General features: G+C 40.4%; 1 protein-coding gene across 7 annotated transcripts in view; it reads right to left on the bottom strand.

The window, feature by feature from the left end:
- The window catches only part of BEGAIN (brain enriched guanylate kinase associated), a 160,417-nt gene that overhangs the window by 7,733 nt on the left and 132,568 nt on the right, over positions 1–20,116 (bottom strand). For all 7 annotated transcript variants that reach the window (XM_058421016.1, XM_058421015.1, XM_040067383.2 and 4 more), the window contains one exon: positions 1,150–1,257. In XM_058421016.1, the coding sequence (XP_058276999.1) occupies positions 1,150–1,257 (108 nt within the window). The remainder of the gene's footprint in view (positions 1–1,149; positions 1,258–20,116) is intronic.

Genomic DNA, 20,116 nt, shown 5'->3' with positions numbered 1-20,116 from the left:
GCAATTTCTTTCCAGCTCTATTTTAAATCAGAAATTACTCCACTGATTTCAGCTGAATTAGTCTGGAGGTTCTACCTGTGCTTCCAAAACCTGGATATAGCCCATTACTTTTACCACACTCCATTACTTACAGCTGTTAGAATTATAAAGTAATTCTTCTTCCAAGTCAACTTCTGTAAAAGTGAGGGGTCAGATTGGGAACTTTTTGTTTCAGTTGGGAAGCTGTTAATTGCACAGGCAGAGTTCACATCAACAGGCATTTTAATGAGATCAAATGCTCCCAGCTGTGATTAAGAGTTCATGTGAAATATGGGAAGATTGAACATAAGATGCTGGAAAATAAGTGCTAACAGAAACATGTCTTCTGCAGATGAATTTTTTATTAAATGTGGAAGGAATGGCACAATAATGAACTAAATGCCGGCAATATTCCTCTCTTTGCTGTCTTTGTAGGTTAGTCTCAGGAAGGATTTAATGAGCTTGTTGCCAGCTGCACTACTCATGCCATTTTCCAGCAGTGTTTAATGAGATGGAGGGTGACAATTCCCAGAGATGTTCCCTGTTTTGTCCCACACAGAGGCAGGTACAATTTTACACGTGAACAACTGCTGGGGAAAGCTTGGCTCCTGCTCACTGCCGGAGTGCTCTGGGTGACCAGGCTGGGTCAGTCCTGCCTTCTGCTAGCACAGCTGGCTTGTGCTGGGCTTTTTGGTGAGCAAAGACTGAAAGATCAAAGAATTCCAGGAAATGTAGGGCTCTACACTGTGCCTAAAATCCTCCCAATGAGTCCTCACTCCACACCTGTGTCCCTGCAACAGCTCTGACTATGTGTTTGCACCAGTTTGTTGTACTGATGGCAAAATCAAAGCGGGAATATTGCCGGTTTTTAGAATAATTTTTCATCAGTTTCAGGCTGGATGTTAGGGAAAAAAATATCAATGAAAACTTTCACCACAACCTCACAGCATAAGGAGAGCTGGATTTACAAAATGATGGGGACAAAAAACCATAAATTTTAACTGTTGAGGTAACAAGTTACATTTTATACAAACATAAAATATTATTCTGTAATTTCATAGGAAGTGCAAGACCTAATTAGTTTCTGAATATAATCTCAAAATTAACAAATTTGCATAATTAAATACTTACATTGTCTTCTGACAACTTATCTATTGTCACCTTGGCTTCTATTAAGTGATTATTGAGTGCAATTATTTCATGGCTCAAAGCCCGTTTTTCCTCTTCGTAATGTTGACCCTGTGTAGAAAATGGAGTAGTCAGTGTTTTTCCTTCTGTCAGAATATTTCAGATAAAGGCCACATGTTGATGTCATTCTCAAATCCAGAGAAATGCATAACAGTCCAACATTTACTTTTTCTTTCTTCCTGTCCCCCCTTATTTATTTTCTCCATTATTTTGCTTTTTATACTTAGGAGATGAGGTAAAGTCCTTTAGAAATAAGGATGGAGTTCAGATTAGGACCTCAGATTGGGTTCACATTAGGAACCTTCACAAAAGGCTCTAGTTAGCCTGTGCAAAAGCATGGTATTGAGCATCAATCAATACACCCCTTCTTAGTCACAGGGTCTCTACCATGGAAGGGGATGAAGCTGCTCTTTTGCTACAGGAATGTTTCCCTTATGCTATTATTTCCCATCCTCATAAGGAAGGAAGAAAAACATTTAAAAAGAAAAGCAGTTATGTTTGAGCCAATTTCATTTTAGCTGTTGACAGTTCTGGCTGATTTAAAAGCCCTGATTAAGGTTGTTCATTTCTCAAGGTGAATGTTTACCTGATTGCAGGGTTAGCACTCATTAGCAGAACACAACCCACCGTGGCATATCAGGAAAACAGTCTGATTCAAATTCCTTCCTGCCCACTAATTTAATCTTGTTACCAGTAGGATGTAACTCTTTATTATAAATGCAAAGAAATCAATGAAAAGAATGAGATGCCACTGGCCCTTCCCACAATTCAAGGGATAGAATATCTGTCATTTTGTCTCATTTTGATCCACAGTGTTTATTGTACTGCCTCTCATATCAAAAATCATTGTGTACCAGTCATTCATAACCCTGCCTCCAGCCTTTCCTTGGTCGTAAGAAGTATGGTAGCTTCTGAGTACTCTGAGATCAAGGCACCTTCTGTGCACTCAGAGCTGCAACAAGAAGGTTTGAAAACTATCTTGAGGGTCTTTTAGAAAGGTGTATTGCCATAAGAGCAGAAAGTAGGGTAAGCCCTAATATGCATCTATTTTTGTTTAGCGGACTCAATCCGGTGACAAATTCACATTCTCAGTGGTGCTGAGCAATAGGACAAGAGGCAACAGGTGGAAACTGGAACATGGGAAGTTCACCTGAACATGAGGAAGGAATTCTGTACTGTGAGGGTGGGTGAGCAACACAGCAGGGTGCACATATAGGCTGAGGAGATACTAAAAATCTCCCTGGACACAATTCTGAGTAAAGTGCTCCCTATTTGAGCAGGGAGATAGGACTAGATCTCCTAGTGGGTCTAGTGGATCCACTTCACTAGAAGGATTGTTCCTTCCAACCTCAACCATTCTGTGATTCTGTGAATGTCACTTCCCATTTTTAGCGGTGAGGGACTGAAATTTCCCAAATGCCATATTGCCAGGGTCACACAAAATTCTTATATCAACGCACACTTGACCTCGTCAGCTAATTGACAGCAATGGGAATTGGGTGTTTTGAAGTCCGAATGAATATCAAGGTTAATTATCCAGCTGCAAAGCACCAGCCTGTATTAAAGGAGGGTGAATAAATTGGAAGTGGCAGCTCTCATCCTAAGCTGCTATTTAAAGAAAAACACCTTTTCAAGTGGTCTAAGCAAACCCACAGTTTGCTTTAAACTGTGCAGATACGATTGAAGTGTCTTTGTGAGGGTCTGGACTGGCCTATTTTAGTGTCACTTTTTAAGGAGTGTCTGTTCCCTGCTGTTGCCTGCTCTTTCTCCTGACAGTCCAGCTGTGCCTGGAGGCTGGCTCAGGCTTGACACCTCTCCCCTCCTCGTTCCCATTGATCAAGCATTCCTGCCTGGGGACTACCTCACAGAAGGCCAAAGTGCAGCTTTGAGAGCTTGCAAGGCTCCCACCTTACTGATTTTAACAAGACACTGGGCTGTGGTTTTTAATTAGGCGGATCAACGTGGTTTTATATGAGACCCTTAACTCTCATTGATTTTATAGTGAACTAAACAACCAGGCACTTTGTAAACCTCCTGGCCATCTGTGCACCTCTAAAAATCTGTCTCCTTTGAGACTGTGACTGAAGATTACATTTCTAGAGGCATTTAGCTGTGTAATGAGGTAGACAAGTGACTACCTAAGTACCCGCAAAAAAATATGTCCTCTCAATTTTCTAAGTCATTTCATGCTTTTGAAGGATCCAGGTCCACTGAGTACAGACATAATCTTCCAAATAACCATTTGTATGGAAAAGCTTATCAGTCCTTGTATGACCAGTTGCCACGCCTGGACAGCTGATTTGTAGAACTCTGTTGCTCTAAATCTCTCTGATCTCAGTAACTGTTGCTCTTGCCTAGCCAAAATGAACTTTATTAATTCTATTTTGCAGTTCAGGAGAGAATATCTGATCAAAGATTTATAGTTTTCAGGAGAGAAACTAATAAAAGCCAGCAGATTCAGGCAGTGGAAGCACTACTTTACACCGCATTTGAGTAATGCTGAATCTGGCTGAATTACGATTTCATTTATTTCACTTATGATAAGACTTGGATGACGTTTCCCAGATTTTGTGTCTGCTCAAGTGTGGCTTTAAAAGATATTCTATATTTGTTGAGCTGTAAAACTCGCCCCAATTCAAATTTAACTATACAGGTCAGCAGATGGACACCAAAGTAATAAACACCACAGCAGTGCTGTGGAGAAGAGGGACTAAGAAAGAAAGACCAGACCCAACCTTCTCCACCATTATTAGTTCACGTCTTTCTCTTGAAATCAGTGTCTGACATGAGCAAAGTCTGTTTCAACGTGGCAAAATGTGATAGTCCACAGGCAGGCAGGACACTGAAATAGTTTGGCATATTGGCCACACACTGTGCATCCATCTTTGGAAGTTCAGGGCTCCAGCCAGATGTTATTGTGGTGCAGGGGTGGCAACAAGAGGACAAAGGCTTAAAATTCTGGGAAGAGGATTTTAAGCTGGAAGAGACAATATGGTAGTGTGGATCAATGCATTAAAACAATTGCTGGTCACTGCAGGCTGCAATTTTGAACCCTCCAGTTGCAGTCAAAACAATCATACTTTCAGCATCAGATTGTCAGAGAGGTATTAAAAGAGGATGGGAACAATAATATCAATGCTATGATCATGAGTAGCAAATATAATTGTTTATTTTACTTGTATCCACTTTTGGCAGATCCCTCTATTCCTGGTAGCTTATAGAAGCTTCATCCTCCTACTCTTCCCTAAGGCTGGTGACCCCTCCTCCCTCCTTTTGGCACTGCTTTCTGCTCTGCAGGTGCTAACACCCTGTCTCTCAAAACTCAGTAGTGAATTAAATCAGTGACGTTATTGATATGCCAATAGCTTGCAGCTGGGCTGAAGGCTCCTGAAGTCCACTCCAAAATGCCAGAGCTACAGACTGCAGTGGGCTGAGTGGCTGGTGGATCCTTGTTCAGAAATCTTTGTTGAGTCAGCTCTGTGCATCTTCTGCCCCCCTCATCCCCTGACAGAGAGCCAGCACACGAGAATACAGCTCTCTAGTGTCTGACTAACACAACAGAACTGCAGTCATGTGCCCACGTCTGAGTCAGATGAAATTTGTTCTGCCTGGTGACTCCAGCAGTCACAGCGCCTAGGCTGAGGGCACCTTGCTCCTATCCTGGACTTAGCATGACCCTCAGTGCTTCCTTATCAGTTCTGAGGAAGGGATTGAATATCTGTTCTTCACAAAGGAACCAAATTGTATAATAAAATATATAATCTCTGTCTGGAGCCTTGGGGCCTTTTTAATAATTTGTATCTATCACAGTGAAAACGTCCCTCATATATTTATAGATCCATAAAAATATAAGTTGATGCTTTCAAAAGTGTTTGGAGCCATCTAGTCCCTACATATGAAATCTGTGATATGAGTGGGGTGGAAAGAATTTTGGCAGGCTGATTCAGGATGAAATAATTAATAGATAAGGGTATTTTTAAAAGTAACAAAAGCTGGATGAAAAGATCTGCTTTTCTTACGTGTTAGTGGATCCATAAAAGTTCCTACTCTAGTCCTACAGCAGAATTGGGGTGGCTAAAAGTTCTTTCTCTCTCTGGTAATGTTTCAGTCTCCCTTCATTGCTTTCCAGCAGCTGGAGGGTGTCCTGCCATAAAGCAGTGTCAGCCTATTAGTCAAGGCTTGGCTGCTTGCTGTCGTCTTTGCTGTCCTGTGGGAGCTCTGATGTGTAGAGACCTTTGGAAAGCAGCCTCAGATTTGCAAATGGGAAGTGCTGGTCTGTGGAAATGTCAGACTTTTCAAACATGGCAAAGTAAATTGTGATGTTCCTGTAAGGAACATTTCTGTGGATAAAATTTCAATGCTACAGCGACAATAATGTAATGGAAGTACTGACCAGCAAGGTGTTAGTGGCCAGCAGTCTTCCTTTGGAAATTCTTCTGAATAAGTATTGCCCAAATGACAGAAAGAGAGGGAGAGAGTTCTTCTGTTACAAATACCACCAGAGTGATACAGGTATTCCATCCTGAGTGCCTTGACAGAAGTTCACTACAATGTTTTTGGATGAGGAATACAGGCAGAATTTTGTTCCCTGTTTTCCCTACGACTCTACTTGTCCAGGAGGAGTGCAACACTCTGACAGGAGAAATACCCCAGCTTTGTGGACCAGAGGAACACTGTTTACTTGGTGCTTTTCTCCTAGACCAGCAGTCACAATCTTTTCACTGCTTATGCTTTAAGGTATCTGCTAATAAAATGCAGGGGGTTTATTGTTCTGTGGATTGTAGTCAACAAACAAGTGCTGACTACACAAGTGGGGATACACTTTCAAAGCAAAGTCTGTGCGTTTCACGGTGATATTTTATAACTTCATTGAAATCATCTTATGAAGGACAAAGCTGAGCAGGTGAAGATGACAAGCTGGGAGGAGTGGTTGGTGGAGCAGCGGGTGGTGCTGCCCTCCACGGGGACACAGGCTGGAGAAACGGCCGACAGGAGCTGCAGGAATTTCAACGAGGAGAGGTGCAAAATCCTGCACCTGGGCAGGAGCAGCCCCTTGCACCAATGCATGCTTGGGGTCACCCAGCATATGCTGGGATTAAGTTATTAATTAAGGATTAAATGATTAATCCTTTCCTGAAAAGGATTGGGACGTCCTGGTGGCAACCCGGTTGAACACAAGCCACCAGTTTGTTTCCTCACTGCAAAGAAGGCCAAAGATGACCCTGGGCTGCATTAGGCAGCGTTGCCAAGATGAGGGAGGTGATTCTTCCCTCCAGCGCTGCTGTGGCCACACCCAGAGTACTGCATCCAGTTCAGGCTCCTCAGCACAGGTGGATAAGGACTTACTGGAGAGTCTATGGACATACTGGAGGGAGTCTAGGAAAGGCCAGGAGGACAATTAAGGGATTGGAGCATCTCTGTTCTCAGGAAAGACTCAGATGAAAGACTCAGAGACTGTTTAGCCTGGAGAAAAGACAGCTTGAGTGGGATCTCAGCAAATGTGGATAAATATCCAAAAGGAGGGTGCAAAGAGGACAGAGCCAGGCTCTCTTCAGAGGTGCCCATTGACAGGACAGGAAGCAATGGGCACAATACCAATGGCACAGCACATGAAAGTCAAGCAATGCTATCTGAACATAGAAAACATTTTGTTGAGGGTGACAGTTGAGCACTGAAAAAGGCTGCCCAGAGATATTGTGGAGTTTTCCCTCCTGGAGATATTAAAAAACTATCTGGACACAGTCCTTGATGACCTGCTATAGGTGTTTGAGCAGGGAGTTTGAAGCAGATGATGCCCAGATGTCCCTTCAAACCTGAACCATTCAGTCCCGCTGTGAGTTCTGTAATGTATGGCTACCACATCTCTCATCATCTGGACTGCTGTGATAACTGGGGTGGTTATGAAATGATAGTTTAAATTTCTATTATTAGCAAATGATGATATTTGCATATAAGTAAATGCTCTTGTTATGGAGAGACAATTTAATAAATAATTAATACATCTCTAGGTCCTCATAAAATCAAGAACAAGTATGCATGGAATAGAGCACAAGTTCCTTTATGTTTTTCCCTGGTATTCCTTCAAGATTTCAAACAGAGCCCAGATTTGACTTGGTGCATGTGAATGCATGTCAGTGATGCAACATCTAGTTATTATTGATAATTACAGCAATCATGGAGGGCGTGAGTGTGTTATCTGTTGTGAAGAAAGGGGCCTCCAGATGCCCTGTGCATTTTCAGTGATAGTTCAATGGCAGCACTTCAATGATGAGTGAGGATCAACTTGTTTTATAGCATCCATCAGTAGATATCTCACCTTCTGGTGAGAAATTAATAAAAATGGCCATTCTTTGTGGAATGGAAGATTGGCAGATTATGCAATGGTCTCTCCCACCAGGTGTGGAAACTTTTCACTGTTGCAGAGGGTACTAATATGGATTATTTCAGTTTTAGGTGTACTCTTCTTCCCATGCAGGTGTGTCATGGTCTCAGCTGAGCAAGGCAGCCTTCAAACCAAGGGATGTAAGCAGAGTCCTAAACAGAAACATACATGCTCGTGGGCTAGGCCAGGGTTATAGCCAACGAGGTAAAGAAAACAAGAATGAGAAATGTGGTGGAAATAAAACCTCTTTTCCTCCTGTAACTCTGGAAGTTAATAGCTGCTCTATTTGCAGTACTTCCCTGCAGACCATATGCATACCTTCTTTCATCAATTGGCTCATAAAGAAGCAAATGATGGTTTAAAGTTGCAGGAATTACTGGATATTCTCTGCAGTAATTCCTGATTTTAAGCATGTTAGTTTCTGCTCTGCAAATCTGCACGTTTTTCTGGCAGATGACATGTTTGTGTTTGTGCCCATTTATGGATGCTCTGTGTGAGTTTATCTGCCAGTGAAGAGCAGTGGATATCCCCTACTCACACTCACTTGCATCCAGGGGCAGAAGCTGTAATAAAAGGAGTGAACTGACAAGATCAGAAGAGCAAATAATAATGAAAGACTTTTCACTGAATAATGAGACTGTATCAACTGATACCAGTTCATGACATGATCCTTGGGGTGCAGGATTTGGTACTGATAATTGCAGCATGAAAGCAACATTTAATACACATTAATTTTTTTCGTTTTACTTCTTTGTATAACAATCTTATTTTGGTTTAATAGTAAAATAAGTATCAAAAGGAGCTGTTCACCTACAGATTCACTGAACCCACAAGTCTATTTAAGAATGTGCATCTTTACAAGCAAAAGAGAAGAGCCAAATGTTTAGCAGATTTATGAGGTAATTCTTTATCAAGTTACAGACAAAACTGCAGGAATATGTAGGGATGTATGTAGAGGCTGTGGCAGCATCCTGATTGCACTTCATCATCTACCACTGTCTCATCTTTGCTTCCCACTGCAGTAATCCCCAGGACACCCATCCTTGTCTCAATACCACTTCAAAATGCTAATAGAGCCTGGCTTTCTGGAATGCTGCTACATTGTGGTAAGGAGCAATGACTAATTCGTTATATTTATCCTACAAAGTATTACATATTTATTTAAAGTGATTTTATGTTGTCAAGCTGCCAAGGTTGCAGACAAGGCTGCATTCTTCAGAGACAAATGTATAGCACTATGGATTTGAAAAATACCCATTTTTTTCTGGGCAGGTCACAGAAAATATGTTGTTGGTGTGTCTTTTGCCTTCAGCTTTACCTACTGCAAAAATCTATATCGTGTTGGAGTTCTTCCACATAAAGAAGATAGTGGCAAGAACATTATTCCAATGTGACAGGCCTTTCTTATGATGAACATATGGGATAAAAGGAAGTGAGAGATGTATGACCCTTGGGTTGGCTCAGGAAGAGACTGGATTGTCTGTCCTTGCCCACAGCTTAATTTTTTTTTTTTTTTTTTTTTTTTTTTTTTTTTTTTTTTTTTTAACTCCTCCTAGGAGCTCAGCAAAGTAATTTAAAAGAATTACATGGTCACAGTGATATGAAAGAAATGGAGACTTCAGCTGACCCAGTGGTAAGGAGCAACACATTTTGCAAAAAGAAAAAGAAGTTGTGTGAATGGGCAGAAAAGGAGAAGTTCCACTGCTGCAGGCCACACAAAGTAGGCTCTTCAGCCTTGAAGCTGTCACTCTGAGGACTGATTGCCTGACACCCAAGCCTTCCAGCCACAAAAGCTCCACTGTGGAAATGGAGAAATTACTGGAGACTGGATACTACTTAAATTAACTAGTTAGATGGTCTAGAAAGAGGAGGTGTTTTTAATTTCTAGGAGTAAAGAAGTAAAATGGTCTAGGAGGAAAAATGTCGTATTTTGAACTTTGGAATATTCATTCATATTAATTTCAGATTATTTTAATATGCAAGTTAATTCTAATTCGAGTTGACTACTTAAACAAGGACAATTTCCCAACCAAATAAAAATAGTAAGGGCTACATTATTTACAGTACTTTACTCTTTAATAATTTGTTCTGCTCTAGGAATTTTGAAATTCACATTTCCTGTCACCTTTTGACACTTGCTTTTAGTAATTAGTTGTGTAGAAAGAAACTTAAAGTCCCTTCCTTTCCCCCTGTGACTAAAAGAATGGTTTATCTAAATGGTCTCTTGGGAGCTAAAGTACTTCTCTCAGAAAATCCTTCTCTGATATATCACAGTCCTGTGGCAAGGGTGACTTTTCCTCTCTGGGTTCATCCTTGCACTCGAGTGCACAGAATCCATCCTTGCAGGGAACACCTGTGATGAGCTGGGTTTGTGCCCAGGCTCTGCTTGGTGGACTCAGAGCAGCCCAGAGCCTTCCCAGCAGCTCTGCCCTCCCCAAAGAGCTTGTCGCAGCGGCAAACCTGCTATTAGGATTATTGCTGCATTGTTGTTATACCTTAGGCTTCTCTCTCCACATCTTGGGCTCTCCCTCTTGTGGGTTTTCATCTTTCATCTTTCTAAATTTGTCCATGTCCAATGTGTGCATATCTTTATATCCTGTTCCCCTAATCTCTTATATTTGTTTAATATACATTGAAACATCTGCTGGGATATTGATTGGGAAGATTTGGTAAGCTGTCTGAAAAATTGTAAGTGTAGTACAGGGAATAAACATAATGTACTCGTGTCTTTTCTGAGTGAATTAACCTCTCCTTTTTTTTTTTTTTTTTTTTTTTTATTAAAATATATCTCTGCTATTTACTTTGTAAAATCTCACGTTGGGTAAAGGTATTTAAGGTTTGGTGCTTCCCTCCCACCCAAATCAACCCCAGATCCTTGAGAACATTTTGAGAAAATCCCTATAAGCTCTTTTCAAAGCAAAGCAGGGGAGAGCCATTAAAATAAAATACTCTTTTCAAATATCCATCCCCTCAGACCCTGTTAAATAATGTCTTTTTGGCAGCATCCCAATTCAAACTGCCATAACCAAGTATAATGACTACATTAAATAACTACTGGAAAAAAAAAAAAAATACAGAAAAGGAAACAGCCACTATGCAAATTCCTTGAACATAGACAGAATTTTGCTTCCAACCCTGCTAGCAGGTTACTCAAGTCTTTGTCTCTTAATGCAGTCTGGGGGGTTGTTGTTGTGGTTATTTTTAATATTAATTAAATTGTGACTCTGGAGTTGCTGAGGAGCCCTGCAGGGAGGGACAGGAGGGACTGTGCCAGAGAGCTGGGGTGGTGTTTGCTGCAGGCTGTGGTCACAGGAGGCTTGGCTGGACAGAGCCACATTTGATCCCCATGGTGGGGACGCTGTTTCTGCTCACTAGTGCTTGAGGAGTAAAATCTGCTGGCAGAGGGAAAGGCTGCAGAATGGATTGCTTGCTGTAAGTGATTAAGTTTTACTATAAGGGAAGTGCAACACTTCCTTCCCATCTGACTGCTGGGATCAAATCCAAAGAAAATTAAAGATGGATTTATTTTTATGAACAAGCAGATAGGAAACTCACTGCAGCATTTTTCTCGTGTTGGTATTCAGGATGGTCATTTCAGCTGTTGCCTCCAGAGTTTGTGTAGATGAGGGAGACTACCTTTTGACCAAGAGAAATGTCAAAGCCTTTGTTCCATGTCATAAGATCAGCTGTCTTGAATCAGCACTCCTCTCCTCTGTGCCATTTGAGCTTTGCTGAAATTTCATTTACCTCCTTTACTATCCTGAGTTATACTGTAGCTCCAAAACTTTTTTTTTTCCCCCCCAGTAGTGTATCTGGGTTAAAAGACCTTTGCTGCCACGTAACAGTTCATGACCCCATCAGCTGTGCTGGCACAACTTTGGCCATCCTGAAAGCCAGACTGACCAAACATAACCCTTCAAAATTGAAAAGACCTTTGTTTGGGAAAGAGATATTCTAAACTATTTTTTCCATTAAGAAAAGTGTACATGGATTCAATACCCTTGGTATTTCTCCATGGCATTTAGAGACCTGGCTCACAGTTTAAGTATTTTCCAATGACATCCCAAGATTCAGTTTTCTTTTGCCCTGGAGCCTGGCAAAAATTTGAACACTGTAATTTCTTAATTCCATTTATTATAGCTATTCATATATTTCCTAATAATATTAAGTGTTTAAGGTATTATTTCCACAGCAACTTAGAAATATTGATATTCTCTTGAGAAGATGCTAAAGCAAACCTTCTCTTATTTATATGTCAGGGGTGTTATTGTCCAGGTCTAAGCCAGCCACCTTCCTGCCTCCATTCCATCAGCATAGAGATTTCTTCAAAGCATGAAATTCCTCATTGTATGGTGATTTTTATTTTTTTTTTTTTTTCCTGGAGCAGCTCTCCCTCCACTGGCTGATAAAGATGCTAAGGATAACAATGCTTCAGATATACACACGTGAAATAGACATCTAGCATGTGGATACCTAAAATTAGGTAAAATGAAGCTTACTTTGAGTAACTAGCTCAGTGACGCACAAATCATGTTTGGCAGAGGCAAGGACTGAATCCACATCTCCCAAGACATAAATCTAGTAATTCATGGGAAGCTTTCTTTTCTGGATCCATAACTGTCCCCAGGGAAGAGCAGCATGAAGAGATTTTGCAACTAATATGAATCTAGCTGAGACAGGCTTTCAGCAAGTTGAATGTAACGACCTGTTTGATGGGAAAACCTCAAGAAATTAAGAATATGCTATTTCCCTGGATACCAGGAGATCTATGCCTCTGGATGTGCTAACAGCTTTCCCCCTTTGAGCAGGCCTGGATCCTAAGCGTACTCATTTTGCCTGATTAAAACGCTGATATTTAGCATTTTCTCTCTATGAAGATATTTATATTTGTCAGTTTTCTTTCTTCACTGCACAGGACAAGTGAGCTGCCTGAGTCTCTTGCTGAGGCAGCTTTTTTACTTCTCAGTCTTTCCAATTTTCTGACAACTTGAATGATTTTACAAACCCTCTAAGAAATTGTCAACATCAGAACTTCAGCTGCTGTCTTCTCACTGGATTTTATTTTGTCTGAACCTGTGGGAAAATTATCATTCTTCTCTATTGACTTCTCTCATGGTTATACAAATATTACTTTTGTTATTTTTGTCATGGGTGTTCATGTGGAATTGTTCAACCAGCCTGACTTTCAGGGTCAGTGACCTTTCCTGAGTCCCTCCTTTCCAGAGCACAACCCATTCCCTTTACTTCCTCCTTCCCATTTTTTGCATTATGGTCTGCAGAACACCCTCACAGATTCTATGCTTTCAAACGTGTGTGGAAAAACATATTTTGACTGAATGGGAACATCTTATGGAATTTGAATGATTAGCTTATCAACATTTAACAATATTGCTAACCTTTTTAATCTCATTTTATCAGCAATAATTTTGTGTTTACTTTTTGGACACTGCTGAAAACATTGGTTTATGCTGAGACCTGTACCAATCACTGAGCTGTCCTGATCCAGCCCTCTGAAAAGACACTTTTAAATGGAAATAACACAGTGCCTGCTACTTTTTGAGGTGACTTTTACTGCAACCCTTCTGCTAACTATTTTTGATATCGTATCATGTTTATTTAGTAATCACAATCATATGAAGTGATACTTGTCAATTCTAACTATTCAAACATATCTACTCAATTGCCTTTAAAAAAGAAATTGTGGTTCACTTAATAATTTCTCATAAAAAATATGTTGGCTTCCATTATTTATACTCTTCTGATTTAATTTTCCAGTAGCTGAACAACATAAACAGTGACTTTGTGTTTCTGCAACCTCTATTTGCCCCATTCTATGCTTGACCTCTTGGATGTTGATACAGTTGGTTCAGAATTATCTCTACATTCAGAGTCTTTTTTAAAATTAATGTCACATTTAACATTAACACATTAGAATGTATTTCTAATTTAGTTTGGAGTAGGAAGCTGGGAATCTGTTCAGCTCGTTCCTTTATGAATCTTAGGTGGAAATTTATGTAGGCTCCTGTTTTATATAAGAAGGATTTTGCAAGTGTTCGCTAAGACACGTTGCTCAACATTGTCTGTAGTTTCCATTGAATTTGGAAGTTGGGTTGCAATCTTCTAGTAAAAAAAATGTCCAGCCTTAAAGCAAAAAGTGGCACAAGGGCTGTGCCTCCCTCTGAGGGCAGCCAAGCAAAGAGGGAAAGATGCTCATCTGTTTTTTGGCTCACGTGGTAAGGCAAGGACTTGAAGCGCCATGAAACGACCCAGTTAGGTCAGAATGAAACTTTTCCTTGCAAACCTGGTGCAAGAAGCACATTAAAGCTACTGTACAGTCAGGAGGGAGCTGCTGCACCTTTGGACTACACAGAACCAGAAGGGCGATGTGGGGGATCTTTGCCCAGCACAATTGTCCTTGAGGTTTGAGGAACCCCAACAGCAGAAGCATTTAGTAAATCTCTGGGTGCTACATTTTGGATTTTGGAAATTTCTTCTTGAAAACATCCAGATTTTCCTGGATGAGATTAAAACTGTCCATAATGAACTTCCCACTCTAATTTTGGCACCCTTGATTTCTTTTCTTGATTGTGGTGTCTGTCAGGTGCCACTGATTTGAAAGTTAGTTGTTGCTTATAACTAATTTATTTATCTTCAGAGACAGCTCTCTGGAAACCAAGAAAACCAAAACCCAAACCCCAAAACAAAATGAAAACCACAAAACTTCCTGGTAAACTCACAATATTGAAATTAATTTATTTTTCTCTCTTTTGGTAATTTGGGTTTATTTTCCACTTCTTTAGGGGATGGTCCTTCAATCACAGACACTGAAATAATTTGACAACTATTTCCTTCCTGCCAGAAGAATATAAAAAGCCCTGGGGGCCTGTTAGGTAAACTGCTCTCTGCCATTAAGAAAATGAGATTTAATGCCTTAACCAAGTCCTCTTTCACCATGAATAATACAGCTTTATTGGTTTATGGAAAACATAACTATTGGGCAGGATGTTAGGCCCCTGAACCTGTCAAAAGATGAAGGAAAAAGAATAGACTCACAGTGGTGACACACTGACTAATCCTTAGGGCTTTGATCTCAGGAAAGAACTTTAGAGAGATTCTTTTTAATCATAGTTGAGGATGAAATGAGAAATATTTGACAGAGAATAGACCCCACAAAATTGAAGATTAGAAGCCAGACTCAAATGCACCACTCTAAAAAAGCCCACATCCTTCTGGTCCTGTTGATTGTCTTCTGGTTCTTTCCATTTCACTGTTGTTCAAAAGTATTTCTAGGAACATAGTTTTAAATTCAGTGAAATTTTTAATCTAGTTAGTCTGATTTTTGTCTTCAGCCATTGGTTTATGACTTTTGTTTATGACTTGGTTTATCCACTTCTGTTTTCCTTGTATTTCCACATTGTTCTGTTTGAATTTATCCTCCACACAATGTAGTACATTGCATGTACTAGTTGTCTTTAGAATTGACATCTAATTTACTGGTCCTTTTTTTAATGCTTCCTGTCATAACATCTTATGCTTGAAGAGTGAAGATATAATTTGCTTTTCAGCTACCGAGGTTTATTTATTGAGAGAAATGTGCTAATGTGGATGGAGACAGAGCTGTGTTGATTCTCATTACTGATAAGAAATTTGTGTCAAGCCTTTAGACAAAACCTCTGGTTGTTAAAATGTTTCTTTTATCCCAATTTTTAGCTCCATCTTTGAATCTTCACAAATATCTTTTCTGTTCTGCCACTCCAAAATAAGAGAATCCATGAGCATTTTTTGGGTAAGAGGCCAAACTTCAGGCAACCTCTTAGCTAGAAAGTGATGTTGACCTCTTCCCTTGTCTCAAGTTTTATCAGAAGTCATAAGAGTTGTTCTAAGAGATCAGGAGATCCAGTGCATTCTGAATAAAAACTTTTAAAAATCTCCTTCTTTAACCTGCTGTGGTAAGGAAACCTTCTGGTGTGCTCCAGAATCTCGCTCCAGTAAATGTGTAAAGTCATCAGCAAAACAACATTTTTCTTCGCTCCCAATTTATCTTAAGCCACTGTAGGAAAATATAATTTAATATAGATATTTTAAGTTTCTTGAAGTATATTTTAATCCACATAGGTAGGAGGAAAAAACACTTTCATTGAAGGCAATAGAAGAGCTATACTATTTAAACCTCATCACAGCCTGTGCTAACTGCTTTTGGTGATGAAACTAGGCACTACTGGAAAGTACAGAAACACTTCCTACCACTCTGGCATGATTTCAAAGTCCATATTTTCCAGCAGATTAGATACAGAAGGTTGATTCTAAGCAATGTCTTAATTGCTATTTGATAGCTAATGGAGATGCAGCTTAAGAGCTGGCAGGAGATGCCATGGCAGATTTTAAGTTCTCTAGATCTGTCTGTGTGAAGAACCAGGCGTTCATAGATAATTGGCCAACCCAGTCAAAACAACTTGTTTTTTTTTTTAATAATTTTTCTATACCAGCAAGAAGACCACTGTGATCACTCATCTGATCCATCTAGCTCATGCCATAAACATTTCAGTCAGCAATTCCTGCTCTTGGAGAATACAAATCTCGTTTTCTGTTGGTAAGAAACTGCCAGAAGAGCCTGCAGGAAGCTGGCTGACACTTCATGAGGAGATTGTTGCCTAGCTGTAGAAGACTGAGTCTGACATGTGTCCTCTGCATGTCCTGTCTCAGCCAGAGCCACCCTGGAGGCATCTCAGTGCTCCACGTGGCCGAAGGTCATCACCCGAGCAGCTTGCCTAGCCCTTGGGCTTGGCACCTTGTGAGATCCTTGAGCTGTGGTGCTCTGCTTTGAATGGGCATATGAGTCTGTCCAGTCTTCCCTGGGAAGTCCTTGCCAAGGTTTACCCCGTGCCATCCTCAGGGAGGAGAAAGGCTGCCCTTGAACAGGGCTTAGAGCCAGGTCATTGTCATGAGGGTGGATGGGCGTGTGAGGACCACAGGGGAAATGGAAATGAAAAATGCAAGTGAAACAGTGAGGTCTTTAAACTGTACAACATGTCATTTGTCACTGTTTGTCGCTCTCAGGTGACCATGGACTTGTTAGAAGCTTAGAATTGAAAACCTTAATGTATTCTTTATAGGAACAAAACCTCATGAATTATGCAGCAGCCTAAAATGTTCCTACTACAGGTGACTCAGCTTCTAGATGCATTATTTAAAGAGTTCTGTGATATCAGTCTGCTGCCATGGAACTGCAATCTGTACTTCCCTTTTTCACTGGTGTGTCTTTACAAATCCTAATTCTAATCGCAATCATTGAAAACAGTCTCACAAAGAGACTTCTGCAGTTTGCATTCATCTTTGGCCACCTTTGCAGCTGCCTCCAACAGTATTTTAAATACACAGCAGAACTGATGGTGATTCCCTTCTAATTTTGGAGAATCAAGGCTGGAATCATATTTGCATTTCTAGCATTTCTAGTCCATGAAAAGACATTTCAAGAACACCTAAACCCTGTTAAGGGATTGTCTGGAAGATGTGGACCAGCATGAGAACAGCAGTTCAAGGTGCTCCAGTGCTCTGTGAATAGCAAGGAAGAGGTGGAAGCAGAACCTTGCAAGTTCAAACTATATGCAAAGACAGAGCCCTGCACCATATCTCAGGTCAGAATTTTAATGATTATGTGATGCAGGTGTAGGAGAAAAAGCTCAAGTTATGGCTTATCTTCAGCTACACATCTCATATCACTTGATTGACTTTTACGACTCTGGAAGGTCACAGAATTGCCTGGATGAGACCTCAAAGATTATCCAGTACAGATGTGCATTACTTTTTGTTGTTGTAGAGTTGCTTAAATAAAGCGGCCTCAACATATTAAAATATTCAGGAATTAACTCTAAGGCTCATTTTACATTATTAATCTGCTCCTATAAGGTTTTCTTCAAACTGACACTATAAAAACACTGATCTGTATTTCAAAATGCAATGGACAAATCAATTTTTAAAATAGAAATTTTTTTCCAGGCTTAAAACTGGAAGGTATTCCCCTGTGCTCATGGCACAAATGAGATGTACCGCATTTCTTTCAGGAGAGGTTTACAAATCAACAATCTCATTGGGATAAATTATGGTGCCAGAACAGAACTGATGAGAAAACCTTTTTATTATCATGCCACTTATTTTGAGGATGAATAGGAATTTCCACATTAAAGAATCAAGTGTGTGCATGAGAGTGTGAGTGAGTAAAATCCCTCCAGCCTGAACCTTTTCATAACACTGATGTTAATTTCTCTCCTCCCTCAAATTTCATTTTTAAAGGCACTTCTCATGGCATTCCTGAAAGTGGGAAAAAACATGACAGGCTATTTCTTCAGTGATTGCAGACGATGCCACCTCCTGACTACTGGGAAGAAGTGCTGGATAAGAGTCAGAACTGAAAAGTGAGTCAAAATAGAGAATGTGTTCATTTTTCAGCTCCCCAACTACATGCAATAGAAATTCTTGATGATATTTACTACCAGGCCCCATTCTCAAAGTTACTCTAAGTTACTCTGCATATTAACCTGAGCAGGACCCTGAAAGCCATGTAGTTGTCCTGGTATTCCTAATTATGGAAAACCAAGGGTTAACAAGCACTGAATATATTTGGAAAATGAATGTCATGAGAGTGCAGAGGAGCTAATTAGTGCTCCTACTTTTTCAAATGCTTGCTGAGATCGGGACAAGAAAAATGTGTTTTGCCCTTCAAGAAAAAATTGAAAACAGTATCAATTATGGCAGTAATATTGGAAGAAAAAAAAAGCAGGTGCCATATGGTGTTATGACATATACAGGCACTACAAGGATGATCGTTCACTAAAATTAATAGAAACTTACTGATGGGATGTAACTGCTTTCCCTGGTATTGCTGCTGTGGAACTGCAATCTGTAGCACTTGGGAGATTTATTCATTAATCAGGACCCCAGTAAAGAGCAAAATGCCATGTAGAGAAGAAAAATGAACAGATCCCAGGGTCAGTGGGAATCAGCCTAAGCGTACCTTAGCCAAATCCTGTTCTAGTAGAAAGGAGTTTGTTTGTTAGGAGAGCCATTTAGAATTCTTGCTTTTACAACTGCATCATTCTTTTGAATTCTTCCTCGAAACATGACTCTTGCCAAAGACAGAGAATTCTTTGACCTCATCAGCTGCTGGAAAATCTGTCAGGTTTCTGATATGTCAGTTAATATATACACATTTTGTATGAACAGAGCTCAAGAGTGATAAGTGGGGAGTGCTGCCCTGCACGGGAGATCTGTGTTGTTTCAGAGGTGCTGGTGCTTACCTATGTCTGCTTACATGGTCATGCTCAGAAGAGGAAAAATTACATTTTGTGCTCTGTTTTAGGCATTTCTCTGTCTTTGTCTGGATATCATAATTCTGTATCAAAGCTGAGCATGCTGGTAACTCTTGGTATCTCCTCTTAGCCTTCCTATTTGCTTTGCTTTGCTCTCTCTTCCCCCACTACCTCCTCTTTCCAAACAATTCAGCCTCCATCACTTTTGCCTTAGCCAGACTCAGCCTACAGCCAGCTGGCTTTCAGCTGACTCCCTGACTTCTGTGAGATATTCTGTGGATTCCTCTATCTTAGATTATTTTTGTTGTAAGCCCTCAGCACGTCTTTATTTTCCCTGCTGGCACAGAACATGGTCCCTGAAAGAGTACGTGACGTGAAAGAAAAGGCATCTTCTGCTGCCGAGTCAACACACTCGAGTGTGTGAATCCAAGGACAGAAGTCCTACGACTGCAGAACACTTCCAAAAATTTGGCCTTTCTCTCTGTGAGGCACGAAGGTCTTTTGGAGTCTGTCACTATCCGTATAAAGGCATTGAGCATGGAGCAGGGCTCGGAAAATTCTCAGCTCCCAAAGAGAAATGGTGGAGGCCAAAGGTGCATCGGACTGGAGAGGGCCCCATGAGTTAATGACTCCCACTCCTTGCTGTTGCAGACAGCTGGGCTGGAAATGCTGACCCTAAATTGATCACACTTCAGCATCAATGTGACTAACAGTGGAACTGATCCTAATAAAAGTTGTTCTAGTCCTCTGGGGATTTGCAACCTTTGTCTAATACTCAGGCTAAATTTATTAAAGGCTAATGAGTATCCATTTGTTATTGAAGCAGAAGTGTCTTTTAGTTCAAATAGCTTTTAGCCCCTGCTAAGTTTACAGAAACTTAGACTGATGAGTTTACAGGAAGCAGTCAGAATCCCCATGACCTTTATTCTCTTAGGCTACACAAGCCAGCATCTTTTAATCTCATTTCAGAAGATAAATTCTTCATTTCCTTGATTATTGTAGCTGTGTTACAGACTAAATTAATCTTCCTTGCATCTGGATGCCCAAGACTGCATATTGTATTCCAGATGGCCTCATCATGGTCTTGTTCTCTAAAAATGCCTCACAAGGGACATCTGAAACCAAATGATTTTTCCAGCTATGATTGACTAATCAAGCCATAATTTTATTGCTTTCTGGCACCTCCAGTGGGCAATCCCCAGTTTATAACATATTTTTTTCA

The sequence above is a fragment of the Hirundo rustica genome, chromosome 6 (genome assembly GCF_015227805.2).
Source record: "Hirundo rustica isolate bHirRus1 chromosome 6, bHirRus1.pri.v3, whole genome shotgun sequence".
NCBI classification, from domain to species: Eukaryota; Metazoa; Chordata; class Aves; order Passeriformes; family Hirundinidae; genus Hirundo; species Hirundo rustica.
This window is presented reverse-complemented; position numbering and strand designations above follow the sequence as displayed.